This window comes from Typopeltis vanoorti, chromosome 21, assembly GCF_054136105.1.
Source record: "Typopeltis vanoorti isolate ZY-2024b chromosome 21, IOZ_Tvanoo_1.0, whole genome shotgun sequence".
Lineage (NCBI taxonomy): Eukaryota > Metazoa > Arthropoda > Arachnida > Uropygi > Thelyphonidae > Typopeltis > Typopeltis vanoorti.
The window spans coordinates 14395277-14421803 of NC_143569.1; the positions used below are offsets into that span (position 1 = coordinate 14395277).

Below are 26527 nucleotides of genomic sequence, written 5' to 3' on the forward strand. Positions count from 1 at the left end.
CTACCTACCTCCATATAGACTATGATCCTACAGCACACAAATCAGACACTGCACAAGCTCCTTAAAAGGGTTACCTCTGGGCCTGTGGAAGTTACAAACAAACTAAAACCTTGTAACCTTGTGGACTAACAAAAATCCATAAACAAAATGTGCCATTACATTCCATTGTGGATGGCACTGATTCACCCATATACAAATTAGCCAGACGTTTAGCCCAAGTGCTCACACAATATACTGGCAACACACCTTCACACATAAAAAAACTCAGCCAACTTTAAAACCAGTATAGAAAACCTCACACTCCAACACACTGACATAATCATGAAGGTTGTTTTCTTGATCATAAATAGTAAATAATAATATTTGGTTAACCGATCAAGTGTTGATCAATGTTTTAATTAATTAACTGGACCAACTATTTTCGCCACACTTATCTGTTGGCTTCTTCAGGGCACTAACATATAGGTTTAAACACTCTCACAATTATGCGTAACTGCAAAACTGACTGGAATAATTACAAATGAAATAGTATATGTCAGTTTTTATTCTTGTCAGTTTTGCAGTTACGCATAATTGTGAGTGTTTAAACCTATATGTTAGTGCCCTGAAGAAGCCAACAGATAAGTGTGGCGAAACTAGTTGGTCCAGTTAATTAATTAAAATATTGATCAACACTTGATCGGTTAACCAAATATTATTATTTACACTGACATAATGGTCAGTTTTGATGTCTCCTTATTATTCATCAATGTCCCACTCAAAGATACCACAGGCCAAGAGGTAACTCTTTCAAATTCTGGAACAGGCAAATGCCTAATCCGGCATTTGTCTTCTTCTATCTTATTTTAGAAAGAACAAGAAGAAGACCATCTGCAAGATGGGAAAGACCAGTGAAGCCGGAACAGGCAAATGCCTAATCTTCAAAAAAAAAAAAGAAGATATTACCTAAGATGTATCATTCATGCAAACATATAAATTTCACTACAGGTACTACGAAAAGTAGTACCTGTAGGAAAGGTCACATTTATCGAGCTTCTGATAGATGACAGAAATGGCCAGGGATGGAACCAGATGGCAAAGATTTGCACATAGGAGACTCAACTCATCATCTGACGGATGAGAAAGGAGGAGGAGGAAAGAAAGATTGTCATATCAGTTTACATTTTGTGTTATCATTTATTAATTTTTATCTTTTATATAAATATCAGGGTTGAATATTCGGGATGTGCTAGGTGTGGCTCATCCACCGAATAGCAGTATCACCGATATTATATTTATGCATTTATTCCCATTAAAGACTACTCTAATACGTGTGATTCCTAAAAGTAAACATAATATACTAATGCTTCATGAAGAGAACACTTTTCGACACACAAGCATTGTATCTTGCATGTTAATAGTCTACATTGTGTGTGTGTGTGTGTGTGTGTGTGTGTGTGTGTGTGTGTGTGTGTGTGTGTGTGTGTTCAAAATACATACACCTTTGAGCCCTTTGAAAAGATATGCAGATAGCTCAATGGATCAAATTCTTAGCATTCTAGTAATTTTAAACCACCCGGAAAGCAGGGCAGGATGAGTTCTGAAAAAACAATAGCACCTAGAGGCTGTGATTGGTTATTGTTTCAACCAATCCAGTTGAAAATTGTCATTTGTTTTTGTGTTCTGGATTTCATCCTTTTTGCAGGCATGAAGTGTGAACTGATGTGACAGGAGAAGAGTTTTTAATATATAATTTTCCATAAATTTAACTTTAAAATTAGTCGAAAAAATTTCACTTTTTTTGCCTATATTTACAATGGCAAACAGTATTGTAGTTGAAGGAGGTAAGCTTCGTCCTCTTTAAAATTTTACACCTTTCTGCAATTCAAATATACCAACCAAATATAGCATTCGCCTTCATTATTGTTTTCTAATATACAGTGTCTTAAAACAAACACATTGTCCCTCTGCCCACTCTGCACAGATCTGGTTACAATTAATTGATAAATTAAAGTATTCAAAGTTATTCTACAATTAATTGCATTGGACCAATTAAGATGAGCACTGATGTGCTATATACTTAAAACTCCAGGTGTGAGTGGGGAGAGGGATTTTGATTACCTTAATTTGTAAGAGAACTGAAGTTGGGGATTGGCATTCATTACATGGCTGCCTTTTGTCTACTTGCTCTTCATCATACTTGCTTCCATGCTGTAAGGTTAAAATGGGAAAAATCAGGAATTTTTGTCCAATGGAATCAGTAGTGAATTGTTATAAAGGTCATGTTCACTAACATATTGGCCTGTGCTTGGATGTAGACCAACTGTTGCTGTTATTTCGGAAGAACTGTACTTGTTTTCCTTAGTTATTATTTATTTAATTATTTGATGTTTTATATAAATTTATTTTTAGCTCTGTTACATTTGTGAGTTACATATCCCATGGGATCTCCCTTGGAAGAAGCCTGCTATCCCCCTCCCCAAAAAAAAAATTTTTTTCAAGAAAACTGAATAAATAAATCTGCATCAAATCATATGTTTTTATTTGTTTTATCAGTTGTTCAGTAACAGAGTTACTGAACAACTTCGTCACCATTTGTGCAGTTCCTGAACAAATGCTAAGGACATATCTTTCTGTTTTAGTATACATTTTCAGGCAACACATACATGAATTAATTTTACTTATGCCAAGTTTTCATAATATAAACCAAATCCAATGGCTCTCTTTTATAGCAGCCTCATATGTGAATGTTACAGTTTCACTGTTAGCATGACAAGGGTTAAATACTAAAGGAGTATTGACTCTTTTGAAATATTGTACATCGTAGATCATGGGAAATACTTCTGGGAGTAAGCTTTTTCCATTAGTAGTAGGGATTGTTTTGCAGGGGTAAGTAGTAAGTGTATGCACGGTTTAAAGTTGAATTGAACTGAATATTGATATTTTGTAGTAGCTTAAATGTGTAGGTCTAGAGGAAATCCAGGGAATTATTGATGAAAGTTTAGATGAGCAGTGTCCAGTGAACTATCTTTGTATGTCGAGTAGAATGAGCTACCGAGAAAGGATCCTTAATTAGTTAGATTGCATCCTGCTGAATGGAATTAAGGAAGTATAATAGGTTTTTTTTTTTTTTTTTGCCCTATTTCTTTTAGGGAGGGAGGGAAGGAGATTTTAATGTATGAGTTTTGTTCTCTAGCTCAGAGTTTCTTTGCTGCAAGTTCCACTTTCTTGCACTCTTTTTCTGTCTTGAGTTCTTCCAGTAATCCAGGATTCCCAATACAGCTAAGTCTTTTTGGATATTGTCTTCTCCAGCATTACTGTGGGAGGAGAGGTGGGAGGTACATGTCCAAGCACTCTCAGTTTGCAAGCTCTGTTTCATCAGTTAGTAGTGACAGCATATAGAGTTTATATAATTCTTGATTCTCTTCTTTTCCAGTTACTTGTGTTGTCTGTTATAAGTCCAAAGTCTTTTCTAAAGATTTTGTTTTTCAAATATTTTAAACTTTCAGTGGCTCTCTTTTTGACTCCATAGAGTACCCATATAAATAATAATATCTGTAGAGCTTGTGCATGTCTGTTATGCTCTGGGTTTTTGCTCTATACAAAACAGTAATAGATCTTACTATATTTCTATTTCGACTGCTTGAGAGAATTTTAGAAGGTAGTAAATGATGATATGAATGATAACAACTATTGGAAACATGCATTCTAGCTTATATTTTTCTACTAATTTTATTATCTTAAGTAATTGATTTTCTTAAGGATCAAAACTATATAACTGAGAGGAGACCTCTACATAGCCTTTAAAGGAATGCAGAAAACTGATCACGGCTTCTGACCTAATTTCCAATTCTCACCTTCTCATGGTGCAACCTGTTAGGTATCTGCCTGGATACTGAACGAACGAGGATAGGCTGGCAATTTGGGATTTAGCTAACCAAATTGTATTCTTATTGGCTTAAACCAAAATAAAAAATGATGGTACAACGTGACAGAATTTCATGCCTGCTGGAGCGTCGCCCGGTTAAACAAGGGTCCCGTTGTTTTCACCAGGGCAAACAGCGAAAAGTCAGCTACTGGAACAAATCCTAAAATCCACCTCAACTCAACATCACCAGAGTTCAAGATCGGTACTATCAACATAAGAAGCCTGAATGGCAAAGAAATGGAGCTAGCTGAGGAATTGGATAAGTACCAGATTGACATAATAGGGATGATGACTGAAACAAAAAAGACATAAACTGGTGAGATCTATCTGAGCAATAAATACAAAATGTTATATTCAGGCAATGATAATCAAGGAAAAGAAGGAGTAGCCATAATATTCAACACTTATCGAGGCTTTATAAGTGTTGAATATTATGATTTTTTTTTAATATAACATTAGATAAAATTTCATAGCCTGTGGACAGGGGTGATAATCCTCTGTAATTTTCACATCCATTTTTGTTTCATTTATATATTAATATGATTAGTGATCCATTTTGTGAATATCTTTCTCTTTTCTCCCATATTAAATTTTATGTATTTTTGTAATTCACTACCACCATATTTGATGAGGTCAGCTACTATTCCATCAGTACTTGGTGCTTTATTGTTTTTCTGAGTTGCTTTTTACTTCTGGATAGTGAAGATTTAAATATTTCTAAGTGACAGATATGATAAGTTTTTCTGTTCAGAAATCTTGGCAGGTTCATCACAGTTTAGAAGTCCAGGTATTTTAAACTATTGTTTTCTTATGTGGACCTGTTTTTGGTTTGTTATTTCATAGAAGATTTTTTTTTATTTAATTGTAAATTGTTTATAGTTTTCTTCAATTTAATGTTTGATCACATGTTAAAATTTTATTAGCATATTGGAAATTGTATTTTATACTTATCTAGAAAAAAGATGGTTTGGGTTTATCATCCTCACATAAATAAACTCATGATCTTCCTCCTCACTATACCCGTCCATATAATGTTTTTGAGGATTCTCATAGATGCATTTTAATCATAGCTGCGTTGTAATGCTAATAGTCTAATAAAAGAGAAATATTTAGTTAGTGATGATGATAATGAAAAAAAGTTTTTATTTATTTCAGTATGGCCCATTGGAAATCACCTGTCATACAAATGGATTGAGAGCAATTGTTAACTTTAAACCAGCTGGTTGGTTTTGGCGTGATCTGAACTGTGTTGAAGGTTTTATTTACAGTTCTGAGTAAGTAATTATTAAATTACTTAAATGAAGTTGTTGTAAGCACTTGTTATTACATTACTTTTCATCTTATAGAAATTGATGAAATTAGTCATTACAGAAAGAGAGAATTGCTGACAGGTTTTTAAAAACTATATATATACCTTTTAAACTTAGTGCACCAGCAGTCTTGCGAATTCAAGTGTTTTTAAAACACTTTTGAATTCTGGCAACGTATCAAGTATATGTTGTCAGAATTGGACATCATAGCACACACACACAGAGAAGGGATTATAGTATCTTCCAAGAGATTCTTCAGACCTTATCTGCATTCAAACTTTGACTGTTACTTAGAACCAAATCGCTGCTGCTGAAAAATATTCTCAAATCAGAATTAACAGCTCTCAAAGAATTGCAACAAAAACATTGTGATAGTCAATGCAGATAAAATGCAATAGTGGTGATGAACTCAGATGAATGTGCTACAAAAATGTGAACACCTTGCTAGAAGATACTAATACCCCTACAACCTTAGACCAGGATCCCATGTGGCATACACATATAAAACCAATGATTTAATTTTAAAGTACTCAATTGACCATAAGAATTAAAGCAATTTCTAACATGAAAACATCCCTTAGTCCCAAGAATTTATGGAGCACCAAAAACCAGATGTTCCTTTATGCCCTGTTGTAGATGGAAAGATTCCCCAACCTCAAACTTGGCAAAATATCTCTCAATCCTGGTAGCTCCACATATAGGAAATCCAGAAGAATTGTGTATGAAGAATGGCTTACATTTTAATGAAAGAGTAAAGGATTTAAATATAGAATCTTCAGACATCCTATCTAGTTTAGATATTGTTGGTCTGTTCACCAATGTTCCCTAGGATTGATACATTCAGGCTATTCAGTCATTACATGGATAACACATTCTTTATATTTCAGGATAAATATTGAGAACAAGCAAAAGGACTTGTCAAGTTCACCCTGTCACCAATTCTAGCAAATATCTTTATGGAAAACTTTGAATGGCATTAAAAAAAAAAATAGATTAACATGTAGGTTGTCTAGATTAACAAAATTCTAGACATCCGTCTGATAGTTCCTTCAAAGAAACAAAATTTCGTAAATGCAATCACATCAAAAATGTTGCAGCATTGCTTCATAATTAGAACCTTAAAGTGACTTCTTTCCCAGTGTATACATTTCAAGGTTCTTACATTCATTGCTCTTGTAGCATTTGCTATATAGGACAGACAGCCAGGGCATTCATGTCTGAACATGTAAAGGACGTTGAGAAAAACAAAAGTGCAGATCAAGATTAGCCTCTCACACACAAATACAGGCTGCCCAAGTATTTTGGCAAAAAAACTTGCACTATGAAGTCTCCATACTGAAAATTAAATGAAGATTTTTTAAACCACAGAAATATTCAACATTGTGTCAACTACATATTATTGAAACTGGTGATTTCATCAATATATAGTTGACATGTTAACTCCATTCACTCCACTAAAAAGGAACTGAGACAAGTATGCAAGCTATCACCAATGTTATTCAATTGTTCCTCAAATATGTCATAAACTTGGAACTTATCAAATATGCAGGACTTGAATTCTCATTCAGGTTTACTTAACTTTTATAATATGATTTGGAAAGAAGGAAAATGCCCACATGATTGGACAAAAGCAATAGTTATATCCATCTACAAAAAAGGACACAAATCTGATTGTAACAAGTATTGTGGCTTCAGCTTACTTAGTACCTTATAAAGTATATGCAAAAATCTTAGCATATAAACTTAAATGTATAATAGACCCAAAATTAATAGAAGAACAAAGTGGATTCAGAAAAGACAGGTCTTGCATAGACTCTGCATTTACATTAAAATTACTAATCGAAAAACACAGAGAAATGAACACAGAAATGCACACAGCTTTTATGGATTACACACAAGCATTTGATAAAATTATCAGAGAAAAACTATGGGATATCCTGAAAGAATATGAAATACCAAACCAACTCTTTAGAGCCTTATTTAATATATATCAAGGTTATAACATATATCTGTGAAGTACAATAATTTAACATCAAGCTGGAAACCAATAAATAGAGGAGTACGTCAGGGTTGCCCTCTCTCTCTCACACCAGTTTTATTTAATATATACACATAGATAAAATTATTATTATTATCTGAGACCTCCAGGGAGTTAAGGACTCATCAAGGGAGGCTGTAAATTACCCAACCCAGCTATCATACCTTCCCTTAAATTCATTTACACTAGATGCACTCACTACCCCTGAGGGCAAATTATTCCACTCACTCACTGCTCCCTGAGAGAAAAACCTTAGCTTTTACCCCTTGACTGAGAACAACCTTAACTTCCATGGATGCCCCCGTGTTCTCTCCTCTGTGTAGCACTGTGCACCATACTACATAAACCTGGTTGATATATCTTAGCAAAGTGAGCACTCATTAACTGAACAATCTCCTTAGCTTCTGACACTCATATACCATCTGCATTCAATAAAGTTATTCTTTCTTTTGCTTCCTGCATAACGATAAAATTCTTTTGGATTGCCTTTAGCTTGCATGGCCAATTTCTTTTCATACTTCGTTTTAGCTTTTCTCACAATACTCGTTACTTTTCTGGCCTGAGTTTTATATATTTCATAACTCCTCTCACTCTTATTCTCACGATACTCTTTCCATATCATCTTCTTCTTGTGGAGTTCTAGCTTAATAAGGCTGCACATCCAGAACTAGCAAGAGACAAGCATTTTTTCAAAAATTCTCATGCATTGCTGACATTTTTTTCATTCAGTAACTGATACCATGAGACCAAAGATAATATTCTTCTAAGTTGATCATAATTTCCAGCTTTGTAATTCAGCATGTAGCCTGATTTAATCAGAGTTTCAATACAAGTAGATACTTCCCAAGAAAGAACAGCATGATCACTTTCACTAATTGGTGGTAAAATAGCTATATTCTTGACAGAGATCCCTTCTGATGCTATGAGCAAATCCAACACTCATAAAAAATCAATAAAGAATGGAAGATTACTAATGAAGGAGGATTCAAGATAAACAGTAAAACAGCAGATTAGCTACTCTACTTTTTTGCTGATGACCAAATAATCTTTGGAAACAATGAAGATGAACTACAAAAATCATTATGCAGTCTAAGTAATCTGATAAAAACATATGGTATGGAAATATCAACAGACAAAACAAAAGTTATTGCCTTCAAAGGTGCTAATCCAATAAGAAGCAAAACAGTAATAATCAACAAAATAATAGAGCAAATAAATACCTTCAAATATTTAGGATACACATTGTCATATGAAAATGAAGCTGATATAGAACCGAAGCTCTCAAACTTTTTAAAAGTAACAGGCATTATAAATAAAATTTTTAAACCCAATTATGTACAAAAACACGAATAAGAATCTACAATACAGTAGTTAAACCTACCCTACTTTATTGCAGTGAGATATGGATAATAAAAAAGCAGATCAAAGAAGAATTGAATCATCCAGAATGAAATTTCTGCGTAGAACTGAAGGAGTCACAATAATGGATAAAACGAAAAGCAGCAAAATCAGAAATATACTTGGAATTATAAACTCTCTAAATGAAACATTTTTCTTTATTTTCTATAAAGGAAAATGGAAAGAACATGAATAGAAGCAGAATACCTAAACAAATTCTAAATTCTGCATGGGGTACCCAGAAGGTACCCCATGCAGAGGAAGATCCTTAAAAATATGCAGTTGAGTCCCGAACAGGCCACCTGGCCTATTAGCCTGGAAAGGAAGAGGATGAAGAACTTGCACTACTGATGACTTGTCAAATTATATTGTTCATTTTAATAAAATATATTTCTGTTTAGAAATGTAGTCTCCATACTAAATTAAATGAAGATTTTCTAAACTGCAGAAATATTCACCATTGTGTCAACTACCTATTAATGAAACTAGTGATTTCATCAGTATATAGTTGATATGTTAACTCCATTCACTCCACTAAAAAGGAACTGAGACAAGTATGCAAGCTATCAGCAGTGCTATTCAATTGTTCCTCAAATATGTCATAAACAAATCACTAGTGAATGATATGGGAGTAACAATGGGAGGAAGAAATCCATTCTGGTGGTTGTTGATTGGTTGACACTTCTCCTGGCATCAAAGATATTGACTATTGTTGGGCATCTCCATTACTTCAGACAACAACAACAACTGAATTAGAGCATTAGGTTGATAATTCGATGATAGACAGCCTTTTTTGGGGGGAGGTTGAAGGGGGGGATTGGCTGTATGTAGGTTTGCTTCTCTGTTATAGGGTGGGTGCTAGTGGAGTATAATATAATGTAGAGATGATGATCAGGTCTTAGTTCAGGGGACAGTTGTTTGAATTGATTGAATACATCAGGAATAGAATTCTTTTTGGTATCTAGATTGTTTGGGATTCTTGTCTTTTTTGGCAAGAAACAAGCAGTGTAATGTTTTGGGTAAAGCTGGAGATGATTTGCCTTGGCCATCCATACTGGAGTTGGATGAAAAGAATGATGTTAGGAGTATAGCTTTATCTTATTCAATTTACACGTTTCTATTTGCTTACTTTATAAAGCAAAATGACAATCTGGTTGGATGAGGGAAATTTCTACACCATGATAATGACTAGACTTTGCAAAGGCATGTGGTAGGATACCACATGGAGCCTTGTTACATAAGTTGGAACAATTTGGATGGACATGAAGCTGATGGCAAAACATAGTGGCTGACAAATAGACATCAGTGAGTAGAAGGGTAGTCCTCAACACTTAGGACACACTTAGTTCCTGAAAGCTGCATTGTAGGTTGAGGGGTTATAAGTCTGATCATTGTTTCCCTTTACTGTGTGTTAAAAATTAAATGTATGTACCTGTAAATTTGTTTTATTAAGTAGATGCTAACGAAATTTTTCAGTATGTGACTGGATAGGAGAGAACAAGGAATCCTCCTCCTCTTCCAGAAGTTGTGTAAGGAGTGTGAGACTAGATTTTTTTGTGTTGAGAGTAGTGAATGGGCAGAATGGGTTGCCAGAGATAAGTGTTTTTTTAGATACCTTAATAATTCGGACAGGAAAGAGCAGTGCACAACTGCTCAGATTAGCACAGGAGCGCGGTTTGTTCGCCAAGACGGTCGCTGACCTTCGATAGAAGATAGCACAATTAGAAGAAGAAGAATTCGAAATCCTACAGGTCGTTGAATTTTCAGTTTATTGGAAGCCAACTGTATTATCAAGGTCTTAATGGTTTTGACTTTTTGAATGGGATAATGATGAGAACTAACATTGATGCAATGTTCAGTGTATGTTTCTTGTCAAACAACAGAGAATTTCAAACTACCACCAGACTTACAAAGAAATCGATAAATCTCAGGTGAACTGAATTCTAGGGTGAATCATATTTAATTTTGGGAACAAAAATTTCATATATTACATGGAGAACCATTTCCTATCACATATAACATAACATATATGGTACATATACACATATCATAGGTTTAGGAGTTTCACTAAGACAATCTTCAAAATGCTACATGTAGTATTTGACAAGCATAGGAGAAAATGAGAACCTACCATGGTTGTACTTTTAGTCTCTTCATGTAATTTATCCTGGACATTAAAATAACAGGAGTGGATAACAAAGTTAAAAAGTTTGATGTCTGTAGAAAATCTTATTAAGTGAATTAATGGTATCTGTCAAAGGAATGTTAATGAAAAGAGATATCTAGACTAATCATAGTATCTGAAGGGCCTAAACAAAGATTATAAATTTTAGTTTTAAAATCTGAGAGTTCTTAATATGTGAAGCAGATTTTACAGTGAAGGTAGATAGGACAGCCAACACAATCTGTAGATGACCATACAATCTGGGAGATGGGCATAAAAGATCTGCAGTTTTTCTTTAATTCTTCATTCCAGCTGGAGATGCCAGCTGGAATGAAGAATCAATCAATTTATTAGCCTCAAGAATCTTTGATTAATACTAGGTGAAATTTGTGTTGGAAGAATTAAGTATAGATAGTTCCCAACTTACATATGAGTTATGTTCTACAAACTCTATATGACCACTTTTAAGTCGGATTTAAGCATATCACCCATTAATCACATCATATTGCTCGTGTGTTTGTAGTACATGTATGCAGAAGTGCATTAACATGTTTTAAAGATTATTTCTGGTTGTTTTGTTTTTACGATGGCAACACAAATTAGATTTCAATATGTAATTATTAATGCAACGTAATCTAATAAAGTATAAATAGGCTAGATTTTTTGGAAACCTGTCTTATGCTGATAAGATAATAAAAAATACAATGGGGTGGGGGATCTCAAGTAGTCGTTACTGTTCGACTATTTAGTCCTTTACTCCACAGCCTGTTACTCTTTTATCTAGCTCAGCTAATCATTTGAGCACTTTAAATCCTTCAATTGTGCTGTTTTCTTATAAGAATATCCAAGAAATTACCATTGCTGGAAAAACATTAAAAGTAGCCAAAAGGTACTTCTCCAAGCAGGATGCTGCATATTTCTTGAATGCACAGCATCAAGTACACTCCACATTTTAATTATCAGTAAATGTGTTAGTTTAACATAAATTTTGTGTTGTAAAATATTGCGAATAATATTTCAGCCAAAATTAATGAAAATGTAAATTCTATTAGGCATGTGCTGATAGCATATTATCGTTGTTGGCATTGTGTAAGAGCAGTTACAAAACCACGACTAATATCCTTAGTGCGTGGAGGATTTTTAGATGCATACAGCAAGAAAAATACTGAAGGAAAGTGTGAATAATAATTCTGTGAAGTCCATAAATTTAGGGACACAAAAACACACGTGTTGAACTCGGATAGCTCTAATTTAAGTTGTAGAACTTTGGCTTGGGTGGATGCTAGATTTCTACTTGCCTCGTGGATTTGTTCTCATAACAAGGCTTTTTCCAACCGGGCATAAATACGGAGCACTTTTGCTGATTTAAACTTCTTCTTTAGTTAATGCAGTTGGGTATTACGTTGCTGTCTCTACATCGTTTCAAAAAGGCTAGTCGATTCGTTAACAAGGAAACACATATCTTTAGCTTACCGTAGAGGCTGCACTGCTTGTGGGTCACATTTCCATGGATTATGATGATTCTTTCTTTTAAGGTTACACGGTGATCAGCATTCATATTTATAATGTTTTTGTGTCCTTAAATTTATAAATATGAATGCTGATCACCGTCTAACCTTAAAAGAAAGAATTCTGTGAAGTTTTTAGATGTTTTTTTTTTATCTCTGGACAAAAACACATGTTGATAGCAATATTGTCAAGTGTAGAGTAAGAAACCCAGATGTGACTAAAGCAATCTGCACAGCTTTTTATTTTTTTAATCAATCAAAAGAATGCTAGAAAATAACAGCTGAGTAGCTGAGGAGAGCATTGTGGAGAGAGAGAGAGAGAGAGAGAGAGAGAGAGAGGTAAATTTGAAGTTATGGAATAATGCGGATTCAGACTTTTTATATACTTGAGGAATAAAATAGAGGTTTTATTTAATAAGTACACTGACATACAGCTTGTTGACAGCAACTAATATATGCTGATATTTTCAAGTTACTTTTTACAGCAGTAGCTTATTGATGACATAAATTGAAGTAAAGGAACAGTTGGTAGTTCCTGCTGTAATTAGTGATTGGAACAGATGTATACTTCCATTATGATATGCAAGAACTCATATTCTTAATTTGGAATGGACACAGTGTTTGTATGAATATTTTCTCGACTACTAGAAGGTATGACTATTTTGTTTTGTTAGTTAAATTCTCATGTTGAAGGTTGAATAGATGACTACTTATGAACTTTGGATGCAGAACAGGCATGTGGCATAATTTATCTGCCCTGTTTTTAGTTTCTTCAGAGAACAAGCTGTTAAAAGATTTACTTGAAGTTTTTTAGAGTGCAGTTGATGGATTTATGTCATGCTTGCTTGGCCTGTGAGTCATAAGTTTTGTTAAATTTAGTTGAGCTCATTGTATGTTCATCCTTATTTGTATAATCTAATTTGAAAGAAAGTGTGTGTGTGACTTAATATTTTGGTTTTGTAGTGTTATGATTTCCCTTCATATGTTATTAGATGAGCTGTGTATATAATCATTGTAATCATTATATTCAAGCAATCAAGCAAATAGTTTAACAGACAATCAAATTTGTCTTGATATTTGTCTCAATTTTGCGCTGTTCTCGACCAAGTTGTCGTGCTGTTAGAGTAAGTTCATCTCTTCATCTGGTCTTCTGTCTTCCTCTGCTTCTCTTTCCTCTCTGCTGATATCCAGTAAGTGGTAAGTTTATCCCGTGTGTGTGTGTGTGTGTGTGTGTGTGTGTGTGTGTGTGTGTGTGTGTGTGTGTGTGTGTGTGTGTGTGTGTGTGTGTGTGTGTGTGTGTGTCATCTTGTTCTCTCATCAAGTGTTCTGCCCATTTCCATTTTAGGGATTTTATTGTTCTTATGATGTCAAAGACTTGTTTTCTGTCTTATTTCTAAGGCTATTATTTTTTCTATCCTTTTGATATTTAACATACTTCTTTCCATTTCTCTTTGGCATGTGCTTAACTTGGTCGCTTGTTTAGTTGTTAGTGACTATGTTCGTGATCCATGGGTTAGAATGTGCAGTATGATCATGTTATGAAGTTTACATTTTAGACTGACTGGTAGGTCTCCCTTCATCTACTCTTTTAATCTCCAGTAGCTTCTCCTAACATTGGTGAGCATCTGTTTCTTTTTTCCATCCTGTTTTTAAATGATATTATCTGGCTCAAATATTTTAAATCTTCTTCATAACTTATTATTCTGTTTTCAACAGTTATTGGAAGTTCTGTATGGAATTGCTTAGATTTACTGTAGTTCGTGTTTAATCCATATTATTAATTAGGTATTAATTTGCTTTTATTAATTAGGTCTCTAATCACTGTTTCCAGTTCTGAGCTATTTTTGGAGAAAAGTGCAATGTCACCAGCAAATCTAAGATTGCTTAAATTTTTGACTAAGATGTTTAAACTGCAATTAACCCAGTTCGGTTCTCTAAATAACATTTCCGACAATGAAGTGAATAGCTTGGGTGCTATTGATTCTCCCTGTTTGACTCCTCTTCCTAGATTGAAGGATGGTCCTGTTATCTCAAGTTTGATTTCTGCTGTGTTACTATCATAAATATTTTTTAATATTCTGATATATTTATTTTCTATGCCTTGATTTTGGAGTCCCTGGAATAGCAGCTTGTGTTCTATTGAGTCAAATGCTTTCTGGAAGTCTATGAATGCTATGTATAGAGACATTATATTCTTGATATTTTTCACTAATTTGATTGATAGTATGTAGATGATCAGTAATTGAAAAATCTTTTCTAAAGATTTTTCAATTACTTGTTCATATGGTTTTCTGATCCAGTTGGCTTGTAATTCTGTTTTGGATAATCCTAATAAATATTTTATATTTATGTGAAATGAGACTTATAGGTCTACTACGTAGTTGCTTATATTTGATCTGTTACCCTTTTTATGAAATAGTATTATTTTTGAATTTAACTACTGCATTGGTACTGTTTCTGTATGTAGGATACTGTTGTATAGTTTGAAAAGTTCTGGTAATAGTTCCATGAGTCTTGTTTTGAAGAGTTCTGCTGGAATTTGATCACTGCCCCATGCTTTGCCATTTTTCATTTGTTTGACTGCCTGTTCTGTTTCTTCTTTGGTGATTTCCAAGATAGGATCATCATGCATTCTATTTGTTTGATTGTCTGTTAAACTATTTGCTTGATTGCTTGAATATAATTCTTGATAGAATTTTGTTGCTATTTTGAGAATTTCGGATCTGTTATTTGTTTTATGACTAAATTCATCTGCTAAGGAAGGGATCCAAGATTTGCCATCTTTTAGGCCTTTTTTTGCTGTTTTTAAAGATGTGCCTTGATCTAAGGTTTTCATTTTATTGACTTTCAAATTCCTTAAATCTTTTCTAATTTCTCTTTTGACTAATTTATTTAGTTCAACAAACTCTATTTTGTTATGTATTAATTGGAACCTTTTTATCTTTAGTAGTTCTCTTTGTTTTATTAAGTTTTTAGTGTTGTTAGTTATTTTTGACACTTTATCTCTTGTTTCTACTTAGTGGTTGGTATGCTTGCTTCATTCCCTCTATATTATTGCAAAGCTCTTGAGTATTATTTAACCTGGTTGGTTGGTTTTTGAGTTGTTAATATTTGCCTTAGGTTGTCTCTAAATTTCTTCTGGTTTCTTTGTAGATCTTGAACTCCTGGTTATCTGTTTCTGAACCAATTATTCCTGTTTTTGGTTTTTTGGAACCAGAAGGTTCCTCTTATTAATCTATGATCTGAATTAACGTTAGAATCGTTAAGAACTTTAAAGTTATATAGATGAAGTGAATCTTTTAATAATAGTTTATTTCATTTCTTGTTTTTCCATCTGGTGAAATCCATGATCATCTTTTTTCTCTTTTCGTAGAGAAGGAATTTCCAATTTTCAGCTGGTGGTTAAAGGTGAATTGTAGGAGTCGCCTTCCTCTGTCATTCTTTTTCTGGCTGCCATGGTTTCCAAGAATTAAATCTTCTGCCTTTTGTTGCTTAGTTCCTACCTAGGCATTAAAGTCTCCCATTATAATGACCTGGGAGTTGTGGGGTGTTGTTGCTAGTACAAGTTTATTGTAGAACTCCTGTATTTTTTCCTGATCATAGCTTGTTGTGGAAGGATAAACCTGTATTTATTGTTAGTGATTAATATTATCCTAATTCTAACTTTAAGGAGGCAATTCTGCTTGTATAACTTTTAAATTCTGCAATATGTTTTTTTCCATTTGCTTTTAAGTAAGAAACCAACTCCATTAAGTCCGTTTTCGCCTTCATTATGGTAAAATAGAAGGCCATTGTCCCTTTCAATAATTTTTTTTTTCTTTTTTTTGGTGTTGCATTTCACCTTCGAAGGTCCAATGATGTCCCAGTTGATCTTTTCCAGGTTTTCTTCTAACTCTTCTAATCTATCCTTTGATTGTAATCTGCATTCAATGTAGTGATTTTTATTGTATACATTTTAGTGGTAGATTTAGTTATAGCTTTAGTAGAAGATATCGTGATGGTTTTCCTAGTTCTTTTATTGGAGGCAGGTCTCCCTTCAGGGTTTGAGTTCGTATCTTCATTCATCTGGGAGAGATTTGTCAATATTGGTAAATGTCCTTTTCATCCTTGAACAGTGTTTACCTTTCTTTTCTTTTTTTTTTTTCTTTGCCATAAAACTTTGTCTTGGGAGGTTTTTTTGGTCTGATCTCCCACACTGACACTGGGTGACTTGGGAGATACATTTCATACCTTTCTATCAGGTTTAAAAGTAACTGCTCCTCTGGAGTACAGATGCCATTTTTAACCACTCCACTGGAGAACAGATGCTAAGAAAGATTCGACTATAACTGGTGGGTTACATCATGTTTACTGCATAAGACAAAATGAAATAGCAAATTGCAAAAGATTCACCCCTGGCCCTTGAGTACTCTAAGAGCATTGGTGGGGAGGCGCAAGATGAAGAGAAGGAAAGAAAAAAGTGGAGGGACCAGTATAAAGATAATGTAACAGATGTATATTACATGAAGTGAGGCATTGTCCAGCATCAGGTACCTTGGGTTTGCCATGCCCCTACTCACTAATGTGAGCTCTTGAGGACAATCACTGTAATAACATTTGATTTATTAAATTACTTTTGGGTATGCTCTGTAATTACAGACTTCTGCTATAATAAATAACTATAGGCTTCTTTAAATGGAGTTAATACTTGAGTCCGAGATCAGTAATAGTGTTTCCCTAGGAAATGAACCTGGTTAGTATTTTGACAATTGAAACAGATGATTGAATACCAAATGAAAATCATTCGTCATTTTATGAAAACCACTTACAAAAATAATTCAATAGCTCTGAAGCTGTACAGAGAAGCAGAAATAATATACATTCGCAGTATATAGTGAATGAGTCAGGCACAATGATGTCACAGACATCTTTTCCAAGAAGATGGATACTCACCATTCATACTTCCCCAAATGGAAGGAAAATAAGATCATAAAAATAAGTCCTAAAACCACTGGTAGTCCAATAGGTTCATCAGGTCAGAATATTGGCTTAATTCTTCACTGGTATTACTATAGATGATTATTCTAGCAAATTGGACATCACGATCTTACACAGAAGCATGCATCTGTTGTGCTTGTAGGATGAAATCATGTTATTGGCACTTCAGTATTATCTGTAAGGTTACAACAATAGATATTCCTCCCCAGGAGAGGCAGTTGAGATCTCTTTGGTAAGTATACTTTGTGGAATGTGGTGTGTGTGTGTGTGTGTGTGTGTGTGTGTGTGTGTGTGTGTGTGTGTGTGTGTGTGTATGCGAGAGTGGTCTGAAAAGTTCTTGACCAAACAATGAAAAAATGAATTTATAATTTCATGCTTATTTTTATTTTTCAACATAATCTTCTTTAAGACTAATACATTTATTCCAGTGTCATTATCCTGTCCCTGTAGTGGTTCTCAGTAAGATCTGCAAAATATCCCTCTACAGCTGCAATCACCTCTTGATTTGAAGAAAAATGCTGACCAGCAAGGAAGAGTTTTAGTTTTGGGAAGAGATAGAAGTCAGAGGGAGCCAAATCTGGGGAATAGGGTGGATGTTCCAACAATTCATAGTGCAGATCCCTTAATTTTCGCATTGCCAAAACATCTTTGTGGGCAGGTGCATTGTCCTGATGAAAGACGATTTTTTTCTTCTGCAAACAGGGTCTTTTCTCATGAATTTTTTTCATCTAGTCTTGTTAAAAGATCAGAAAAATATTCCCCGGTTATTGCTTTACCCTTTTCAAGGTAATTAATAAATAAAATGTCTTTAGCATCCCAAAACACTGATGCCATGACCTTTCCTGCTAATGGAACCGACTTTGTCTTCTTTGACGCTGAACAACCGGCTTCTGTCCATTGTTTGGATTCTGGTGTCTAATGGTGAATCCAAGTCTCATCCATAGTAATAAATTGATGCACAAAATCAGTTTTATTCTTGTTAAAACGCTCCAAGCACTGTTCAGAAATTTTCATGCGAATGTGATTTTGATATGCTAAAAGCAACGCGGCACCCATCTTGTGCAAATCTTTTTTATATGTAATTCTTCATGCAAAATATATCCTACACATTCTTTTGAAATGCCTATAGTCTCAGCAATTTCATGCGCTTTCACTCGCCAGTCATCCAATACCATATGTGCACTTGATCGATGATTTCTGGTGCTGTTACACTTTTTGGATGTCCTTCACGTGGATCATCTTGAAGGCTGATATGGCCATGTTTAAACTCAGCATCCCATTTCTTAATTGTCGAAAACGAAGGAAAAAAGTGCCCATAAATTTTTATGAACTTCGAATGAATTTCTTTTGCCGTTAAACCTTTTACAAAGAATTTTATATCATAATACTCAATTTTATCCATTTTTATTATTATTATTACGAGCGACTCCAAGGAGTTCTTAGACTCATCAAGGGAGGTCCTAAACAGCATGTCCATCACAACTATTCGACAGTGAATGAGTTCAAGGCTAAGTATCTATCATACTTAGCCTTGAACTCATTCACTGTCATAGCACCCAAAACAGACTCTGGCAGCTTATTCCACTCATTCACCACTCTAAAATTAAAAAAAAACTAGCTCTAACACCCTTACTAACCACACTCTTGCCCAGCTTCCATGGATGTCCCCTAGTCCTCCCACCACCAGTCCTGATCTCAAAAATATCCTCTGAATTAATCCTGTAGAAACCCTTTAGCAATTTGAATGTCTCAATCATATCTCCCCTTTTCCGCCTATCAACCAATTTTTGCAACCCATAAATCTTCAACCTGTTCTCATAAGGTTCATTCCATAGACTTACTATCATCTTGGTTACTCGCTTCTGGATCCTCTCCACCTCCTCTCCCATCAAGAAGAAACCCTGGTGTCCAAATTTGGGCACAATAGTCTAGGTGGGGGTCTTATCAAGGCTCAATACAGAGGAACAATAACTTGCTTGTTTCTGCTCGTCAAAGTATTCTTCAGCATCCAAGTGATTTGATGAGCCGATTTAGCCACTTTTGCAATGTGCTCCCTAAACTTCAACTCCCTATCCACCAACACTCCCACGTCCCTGACCTCATCAATCTCCTGGAGTACAGTTCCACCAATGTGATATACTGCTGCTAATCTTTTCACCTCAAAATGCATAACCTTATATTTTGCCACATTAAATTGACATCCATGCTCCTTAGCCCAGAACTCCAATCTATCCAAATCATCCTGCAAAATTTTGACATCTTCTGCATTCACTGTTGCCCTACCCAACTTTGCATCATCAGCAAACAAATGAACCTTAATGCCAAAACATCTTTGTTTTGGCATTAAGTTCCTCTCAGATCTTTCCCTATATCATTAATGAACAAATTAAACAGCAGTCGTCCAAGAACAGAGCCCTGCGGCACACCACTAGTCACAGGCTGTCTTTTAGACCCTACTCCCGAGAAAACTACTCTCTCATATCTCTCCATCAACCACCCTCCTATCCATCTCACCAACCCTATATCCATTCCCATATGTTGCAGTTTACGGATTAGAATTCCATGTGGTATCCTGTCAAAGGCCTTAGCCAGGTCCAGCAGTATCACTGTTGTAAACCCATTACCCTTATCCAGTTCAGCTGTCACTGTGTTATAAAATGTGAGCAAGTTACCGAGGCATGATCTACCCTTTACAAAGCCATGCTATCCCCATACAGTATCTCATTTTCATCAATCCATTCCTGTATTTTTCCCTTGACTACTTTCTCCAAGACCTTGACAACGACTCCTGATATGCTGATCGGTAAGTAATTTGCAACAGTAGTCTTGGATCCTCCTTTATGCAGTGGAACTATTTTCCCCCTCTTTCTAGCCCTTCGGGATTAAACCAGACCTGAGACTCAGATTAAACAATATGGTCAAGGGTACTGACAATTCTTTAGCTGCTTCATGTAAGACACGTGCTGGTATACCATCTAATCCCACAGATGTATCACATTAAGATTCTGTAACAGACTTTTCACCTCCACTTCATCCACACAATTCCGGTATAAACTTAATGGTTCTTTTATTCCTTCAATGTCATCACCTGGATGATATACTCTTGCAAAGTGCTCACTCAGTAATTCCACTATATCGACTGATTCAATGACCTCCCTACCATTGGCATTTCTTAAAATCATTCTACTGTATACAGTTTTTCTTTTACTTGCAGCATATTGAAAGAACTGTTTGGAATTTCATAGGAATACAGACAACACTTTTGCTTCAGGCAGCTGTATGAAACAAACTACTCGATAGAATGACTTGCAATTTCATATGGATGCTTATGACAGATGTACCAACTTTGAAAAGAAAAAAACTTGCTGATAGTGTTGCTATCTATGGTCGAAGCCGAGAACTTTTCAGACCACCTCATACAGGGTGTTCGGGATAAATTTGACATATTTATAATTAATTATATTTTTCCGTAAGTTACATGTATTAACACACACTTCTCTTCATTTAAAAGTTTGGACCCTTCTTCATTCATATACAAGATGTCAGAAAGGATGGATAGCTGGAACCCACCTGAATCATGGAAGAGAATAACTTGTATCATGATGATTCGTGCCCGCCATCAAAATAAGGATATTACGACTGCTGCCCAATGCTCCCTGAATACAGTAAAAACAATCAGGCATGAACTAGAGACTTGCAATGGTGACTACGAGGATGTAGCAAGAAGAAAGATCCCTAGCAGACGATCTGATTGCGTTCGTACAGCAGAATTCCTCGCAAATCTGCAGGAACAGGTGTTGAAGAACCCTGGCATTGGAATTCGGGCTTTGTTCGTGGAGTTGCTAACTGTAGTCAAGCCCTGGATAACAAGGGTAGCCAATGGTAGGCCGTATGTATGGCAGCAGGATTCGACCCCTTGCCACACCTCTGGGAAAAGTCAAAAATGGTTGTCTGAAAATTTCTACGACTTCACCAGTCCAAATGTTTGGCCTCCAAACTCCCCAGACCTTAACCCCATGGATTATTTTGTATGGGGCGCAGTTGAAAAAGACACCAATCGCACTTCCAGTAATACAAAAGCCCAGTTAATGGATAAAATTAAAACAGTTTTTTGCGGCCCTTCCCAGGGAGACTGTAGCATCAGCTTGTTCGAGGTTCCGAAGCAGAATTGAAGCTGTGATCGATGCTAATGGTGGTTATTTTGAGTAAATCTTGTTGATAGTATTGTAATTAACTCTGCCTGTAATGTTTTTTTGTCAATTCATTAAATTTAATAGATACAAAGAAGATTTTCTTTTTCCTTACGAAACTGTCAAATTTATCCCGAACACCCTGTATATACATATATATATTCCATCACTTTTTCTGTTCTTTAAGTGTGAATTAGAGATAATTCAGTATTCAAGGGATGTTTCATGTGATATCCCCCCTTTTGCTTGTATACAAAAGTTTTGCAAGTAATTGACAATCTCTTGCTTTAATAATAAATTTAGTTTAATCCTTTATCCAAGTGTAAGCAAACAAAGTTTGCACCTGAAAATATCTTCAGGACTGAGGTAAGGTAGTGCAACTCCAGGCAAAGGTGGACCAAGCTCTCATCACTCCTTGTCTCAGTATCTCCCATAATGCAAAGTACATCTAATTGCGGACATGTATACTGCTATGCATTAAGGGAAGGGCCACTACCCTAACCGGTTTCAATCTTTATTGAGGTGGCAATAAAGGTTGAAACCGCTCTGGGTAGTGGCCCTTCCTTTAATGCATAGCAGTATACATGTCTGCATGGAGATGTGCTTTGCATTATGGGAGATACTAAGACAAGGAGTGATGAGAACTTGGTCCACCTTTGCTCAGAGTTGTCTGATGTGGCACTACCTTTCCTCAGTCCTGAAGATATTTTCAGGCAAACTTTGTTTGCTTACACTTGGGTAAAGGATTAACCTAATTTATTATAGTCTAACCAAGTGAAAAATAAACTTCCAACAATCTCTTTCTTGTGAAAATGCAAATCTCTTGAAGCAAACTTGTCTAATAGGTTTTGATCTTTTCTTGTATAATTCTTCATACAACAAATAAAAATTCATTAACTCTAGCAGTTGGATTAATTCACCTGTCAGCTCATTAAACTAGTTTACATCACTATCCATCTTTATGGCTTTCACTGTTTTTTATCAGTTTTCAGAACTGATAAAAAGAATCTATAATTTCAAGTCAGTATAGGGAAGAACAACAGATGTGTGTTTTTCAGTTTTCATCCACTCATCCAGATTTCCCTTATTGAGCCTACCTGCTATCCTCTTACAAGAAGGCATGGCAGCAGATCCGGTAACATGTTTTGCATATCTCATGGACAACTTTTCTGTTCTCATTTTATGCATTAAATCCTATACAGTCATGGCCAACATTTTCATCATGAGAATTAACAAACATCAAGATAGCCCACAATTTATGATATCAAATCTTTAGTGTTGCTGCTTTTATTCTCCCTGGCACTAGCGACAAACCAAAGCACTTCTTTCATGTTAAATTTTTTCATTTGCAAGCAGCCTAGAGACATATGTCTCTAGGCTGCTTGCAAGCATTTACACCTAACAAAACATTTTATGAAAGTGAGTGATACCTAGCCTTCACAGAGTGTAATATTCCTTGGTCTTTAGTGCTGATAAGGAATGTACTGTGTAAATATTTTTGTTACAAAGGATTTTAGCTGTCCAGAATGAGAAGAATTTTGTAAGCTTCTTGTAGGCCTACAGAAGTGCATTGTTTTATATTCTGGCACAAAACAATTTTCAAACCATTCTAACATGATCTGATTGAGCTATTTTAATTTGCACAGTATGTATGCATGCTTGGAAATTTTAATGCTTCCAAGGCCCTGGGACATTTATATTTTTCCATCACCAGTGACTTACCTGTGTGTGTGTGTGTGTGTGTACTCGTGCACGTGCGCACATTGCATGCAAGCATATACACTTGCACCTGCTGCAGCAGGAACTTAGGAAATAAAGAAATAGAATTGCATTGCTGATTTTATGTGGAAAGGTGATCAGAGGAAGAAAAAGAAATGGAAGGAAACAAATTAGAAACCAGTAAGTTTTATCATATTGCTCTTACAGTTTTGAACACATGTTTGTCTTTTGTGCTTAATTTATACCAATGAAAACATTCAGATATATAAAATATTGTTATTTTATATATCTGAATTTAGAATAGCATGTTAAAAAAAGTTTTGCATTTGGTCTCTGGAACAAGTCACTGGATTATCTGATTCTTAGTGTCTGCTAACAATAATAATACATATAATAGGTTGGCCACCTTTCCTGGTTGTTGTTCATCTAAACTCAATATGTATAGTAATGGATTTAATTTCCTTTTGATAAATATGAATCCCAGATCCCTTGTGGACGTAATTTGAACATAATTTGGGCAGACATGCCATTTTGTGGAAAAAAAAAAAGAATTAGTAAACATTATTGTTACATTGAATACCTGAAACCTCATAAGTCCTGTGCTGATACTATGCTGTGCAAGACCAAACAGCATCCTGTGGAATGAAGCTTGTCCTCTACATAGAAGCAGTTTTAAATGAATGCTGTGTAGCCCTTTTACACAGACTGAATCTGAATTGCAATGATTATCTCTTCCCCCCCCCCCCCCCAAAAAAAAAAAAAGTTTGGGAGATTCTCATCTTATGTAAATATCAAAAATATTATTTTAATATTATTTCTCTACATGCAGCTACAATTCAGTGGTGAACTGATTACTATATTTGCCTAATATTCCTGTCCTGTTTCATTTGTTGTTCCACACACTGATGATGTACTGTTAATTTCAGTACAAAATATTTGTGCTATTTCATTAAAATTTATGACTGTGTTTATGATATGTTTTTTTTCTAGTTGAACAATTGCTTTAACATTGATATAGTAAAACAAATCTGTTCTTGCAGCCTTTTACCAGTGATGTACATGTAGAAACCTTAAGTGATGGCATTTATTAATTATATTATTATTATTACCTGACATCTCCAGGGAGTCCAAAGACTCATCGAGGGAGGACATCTACTCTACAACGAACTGCAACTACCGTTATCACCTACACAAACATTATCTACCACCCACCACCACCACTAGTATTTTCATAGACAATCACAACAATCTTTTCCCACGCCAGGATTCGAACCTGCAGCCTTTTGGCTGGAGAGCGGATATGCTATCCACTTGGCCAACCAGGCTGGCTTCATTCAGTGAAATATTAGTTAATGAAAACTAATATTTCACTGAATTTCAAACATTGTCAAAAAAAAACAAAAATCTTAATCTTCTCAATACACAAGACAGTCCAGTAGTTGTGGGAGCAATACTGATTCCCATATTGTTACCCTCTAGGGTTGGATTTAAAAAAAAAAAAATACAGATATTAGATTATAGTTGTTCTTAAAATAACTGTTTCCCATGTATGATTAAGTAACCAAACTTGTTGAGAATTGGGTAATGCTGAACTGGTGTTGCATGCTGACTCCAAAAATAGTCTGGCAGACTTATGACTTCTATTCAGCACTGAAAATGGCTAACTCTTTAATGGCTCATATTCATTTTAGTAAAATTATGGTGACTACAACCATGTTAGGAAAAATTACTTTAATTTCCCAATGTTTTGACCTTCATATTAAGATCATCATCAAAAATATACACATATGCAAGGTGTGTTCAAAAAAAAGACCAAACTTTTTAATTAACATGCCAACTGGCACAGTGAGTGCGCTGCAGCTACTGAATGCACCTAGTGGCAGATTTTGACAACAAACTGCCATTTCCCCCATTCTGCTATGACCATTAATGGTCAAGTTACATCTGCTGAAGTGAGCACGTGCACACGATGTTTGTTGAATTAATGACAAAGTGACAGTGAAAGAGCTTGAAGAACCTCTGTGCATATGAAATTTTACTGCAAACTTGGTAAAAATTTTACAGAGACATTTCAGTTGCTCAACCAAGCATATGGGAAGGACTGTATGAGCCGAACACAGTGCTATGAGTGGTTTAAGCATTGATGGGTGAGTTGGTCGAAGATCAAGGTGATGTTGGTTGTGTTTTTTTGATTGAAAAAGCATTGTCCTTTATGAATTTGTATCATGTGGTCAGATGATAAACAAAAAGTTGTACCAAGAAGTTTTAGCACTTTTGAAGGATGCTGTGTGCAGGAAGATGCCTGAATTGTGGGAAAACCAGACTTGGATGTTGCACCATGACAATGCGCAGTCATCCGTATGGCAAAATATCAGACATCCGTTGTGCCCCATCCACCCTATTCTTCATACTTAGCCCTAGCAGATGTTTTATTTTCTTGTTTTCCCAAACTTAAAACCATTTTGAAAGGACGTCGTTTACAAACCATAGAGAAGATTTAGGAAAATGTGATAAGAGAACATAAATTAAAGATACCAAGAAATTATATAATTGGTTTAATCTTTATCCAAGTGTAAGCAAACAAAGTTTGCACCTGAAGTATTTTCAGGACTGGGACAACTCGTATAAAGAAGCTAATGACTTCACATCACTTGCCTTAGTATCCCATAATGCAAAGCACTATGGTATAATAAAGTGTGACACCTTTTGGGCTACTCGTATATGAAATTATGACTTTTGCATTACTTCAACCTTAGCATTGCCTCTAGGTCTGACTCCCGCTGATGAGACCTTAATAAAGATTGAAACCGGTCTGGGTAGTGATCCTTCCCATAATGCATAACATTATACATGTCCATAAGGATATGCACTTTGTATTATGGGATACTAAGGCAAATGATGTGAAATCAATTTGCTTCTTTGTACGAATTGGCCCAGTCCTGAAAATACTTAATGTGCAAACTTTGTTTGCTTACACTTGGATAAAGGATTAAACCAATTATATAATTTCTTGGTATCTTTAATTTATAATATAACCAAGTGAAAAAACTTCCAACAGTGTTAAGAGAACTGCATGCCATCACAGAAAGTGCATTCCAGGAATTATTCCAATAATGGAAGAAATGTTGGGAATGGTGTATTGCCAGCAAAATATTGTAAAATGAGCAGTAAAGTCTTTATAGCAAAAGTTTGGCCTTTTTTTTGAACATGCCTTGTATATATAAAAACAAGCTACATTATTTTTCTAATAGTAGGCCAAAGCGACAAGGATTTGATCAATTGTTATTCTACTGACCTGATCTCTAGTGAAAAAAAA

The 26527-nt window shown here is 35.2% G+C and overlaps 1 protein-coding gene across 1 annotated transcript in view; it reads left to right on the plus strand.

The window, feature by feature from the left end:
* Positions 1-26527, plus strand: part of LOC150094636 (oxysterol-binding protein-related protein 1-like) — a 714206-nt gene that overhangs the window by 563580 nt on the left and 124099 nt on the right. Inside the window, exon 21 of the mRNA XM_090411347.1 lies at positions 5063-5181. Within this exon, the coding sequence (XP_090267473.1) occupies positions 5063-5181 (119 nt within the window). The remainder of the gene's footprint in view (positions 1-5062; positions 5182-26527) is intronic.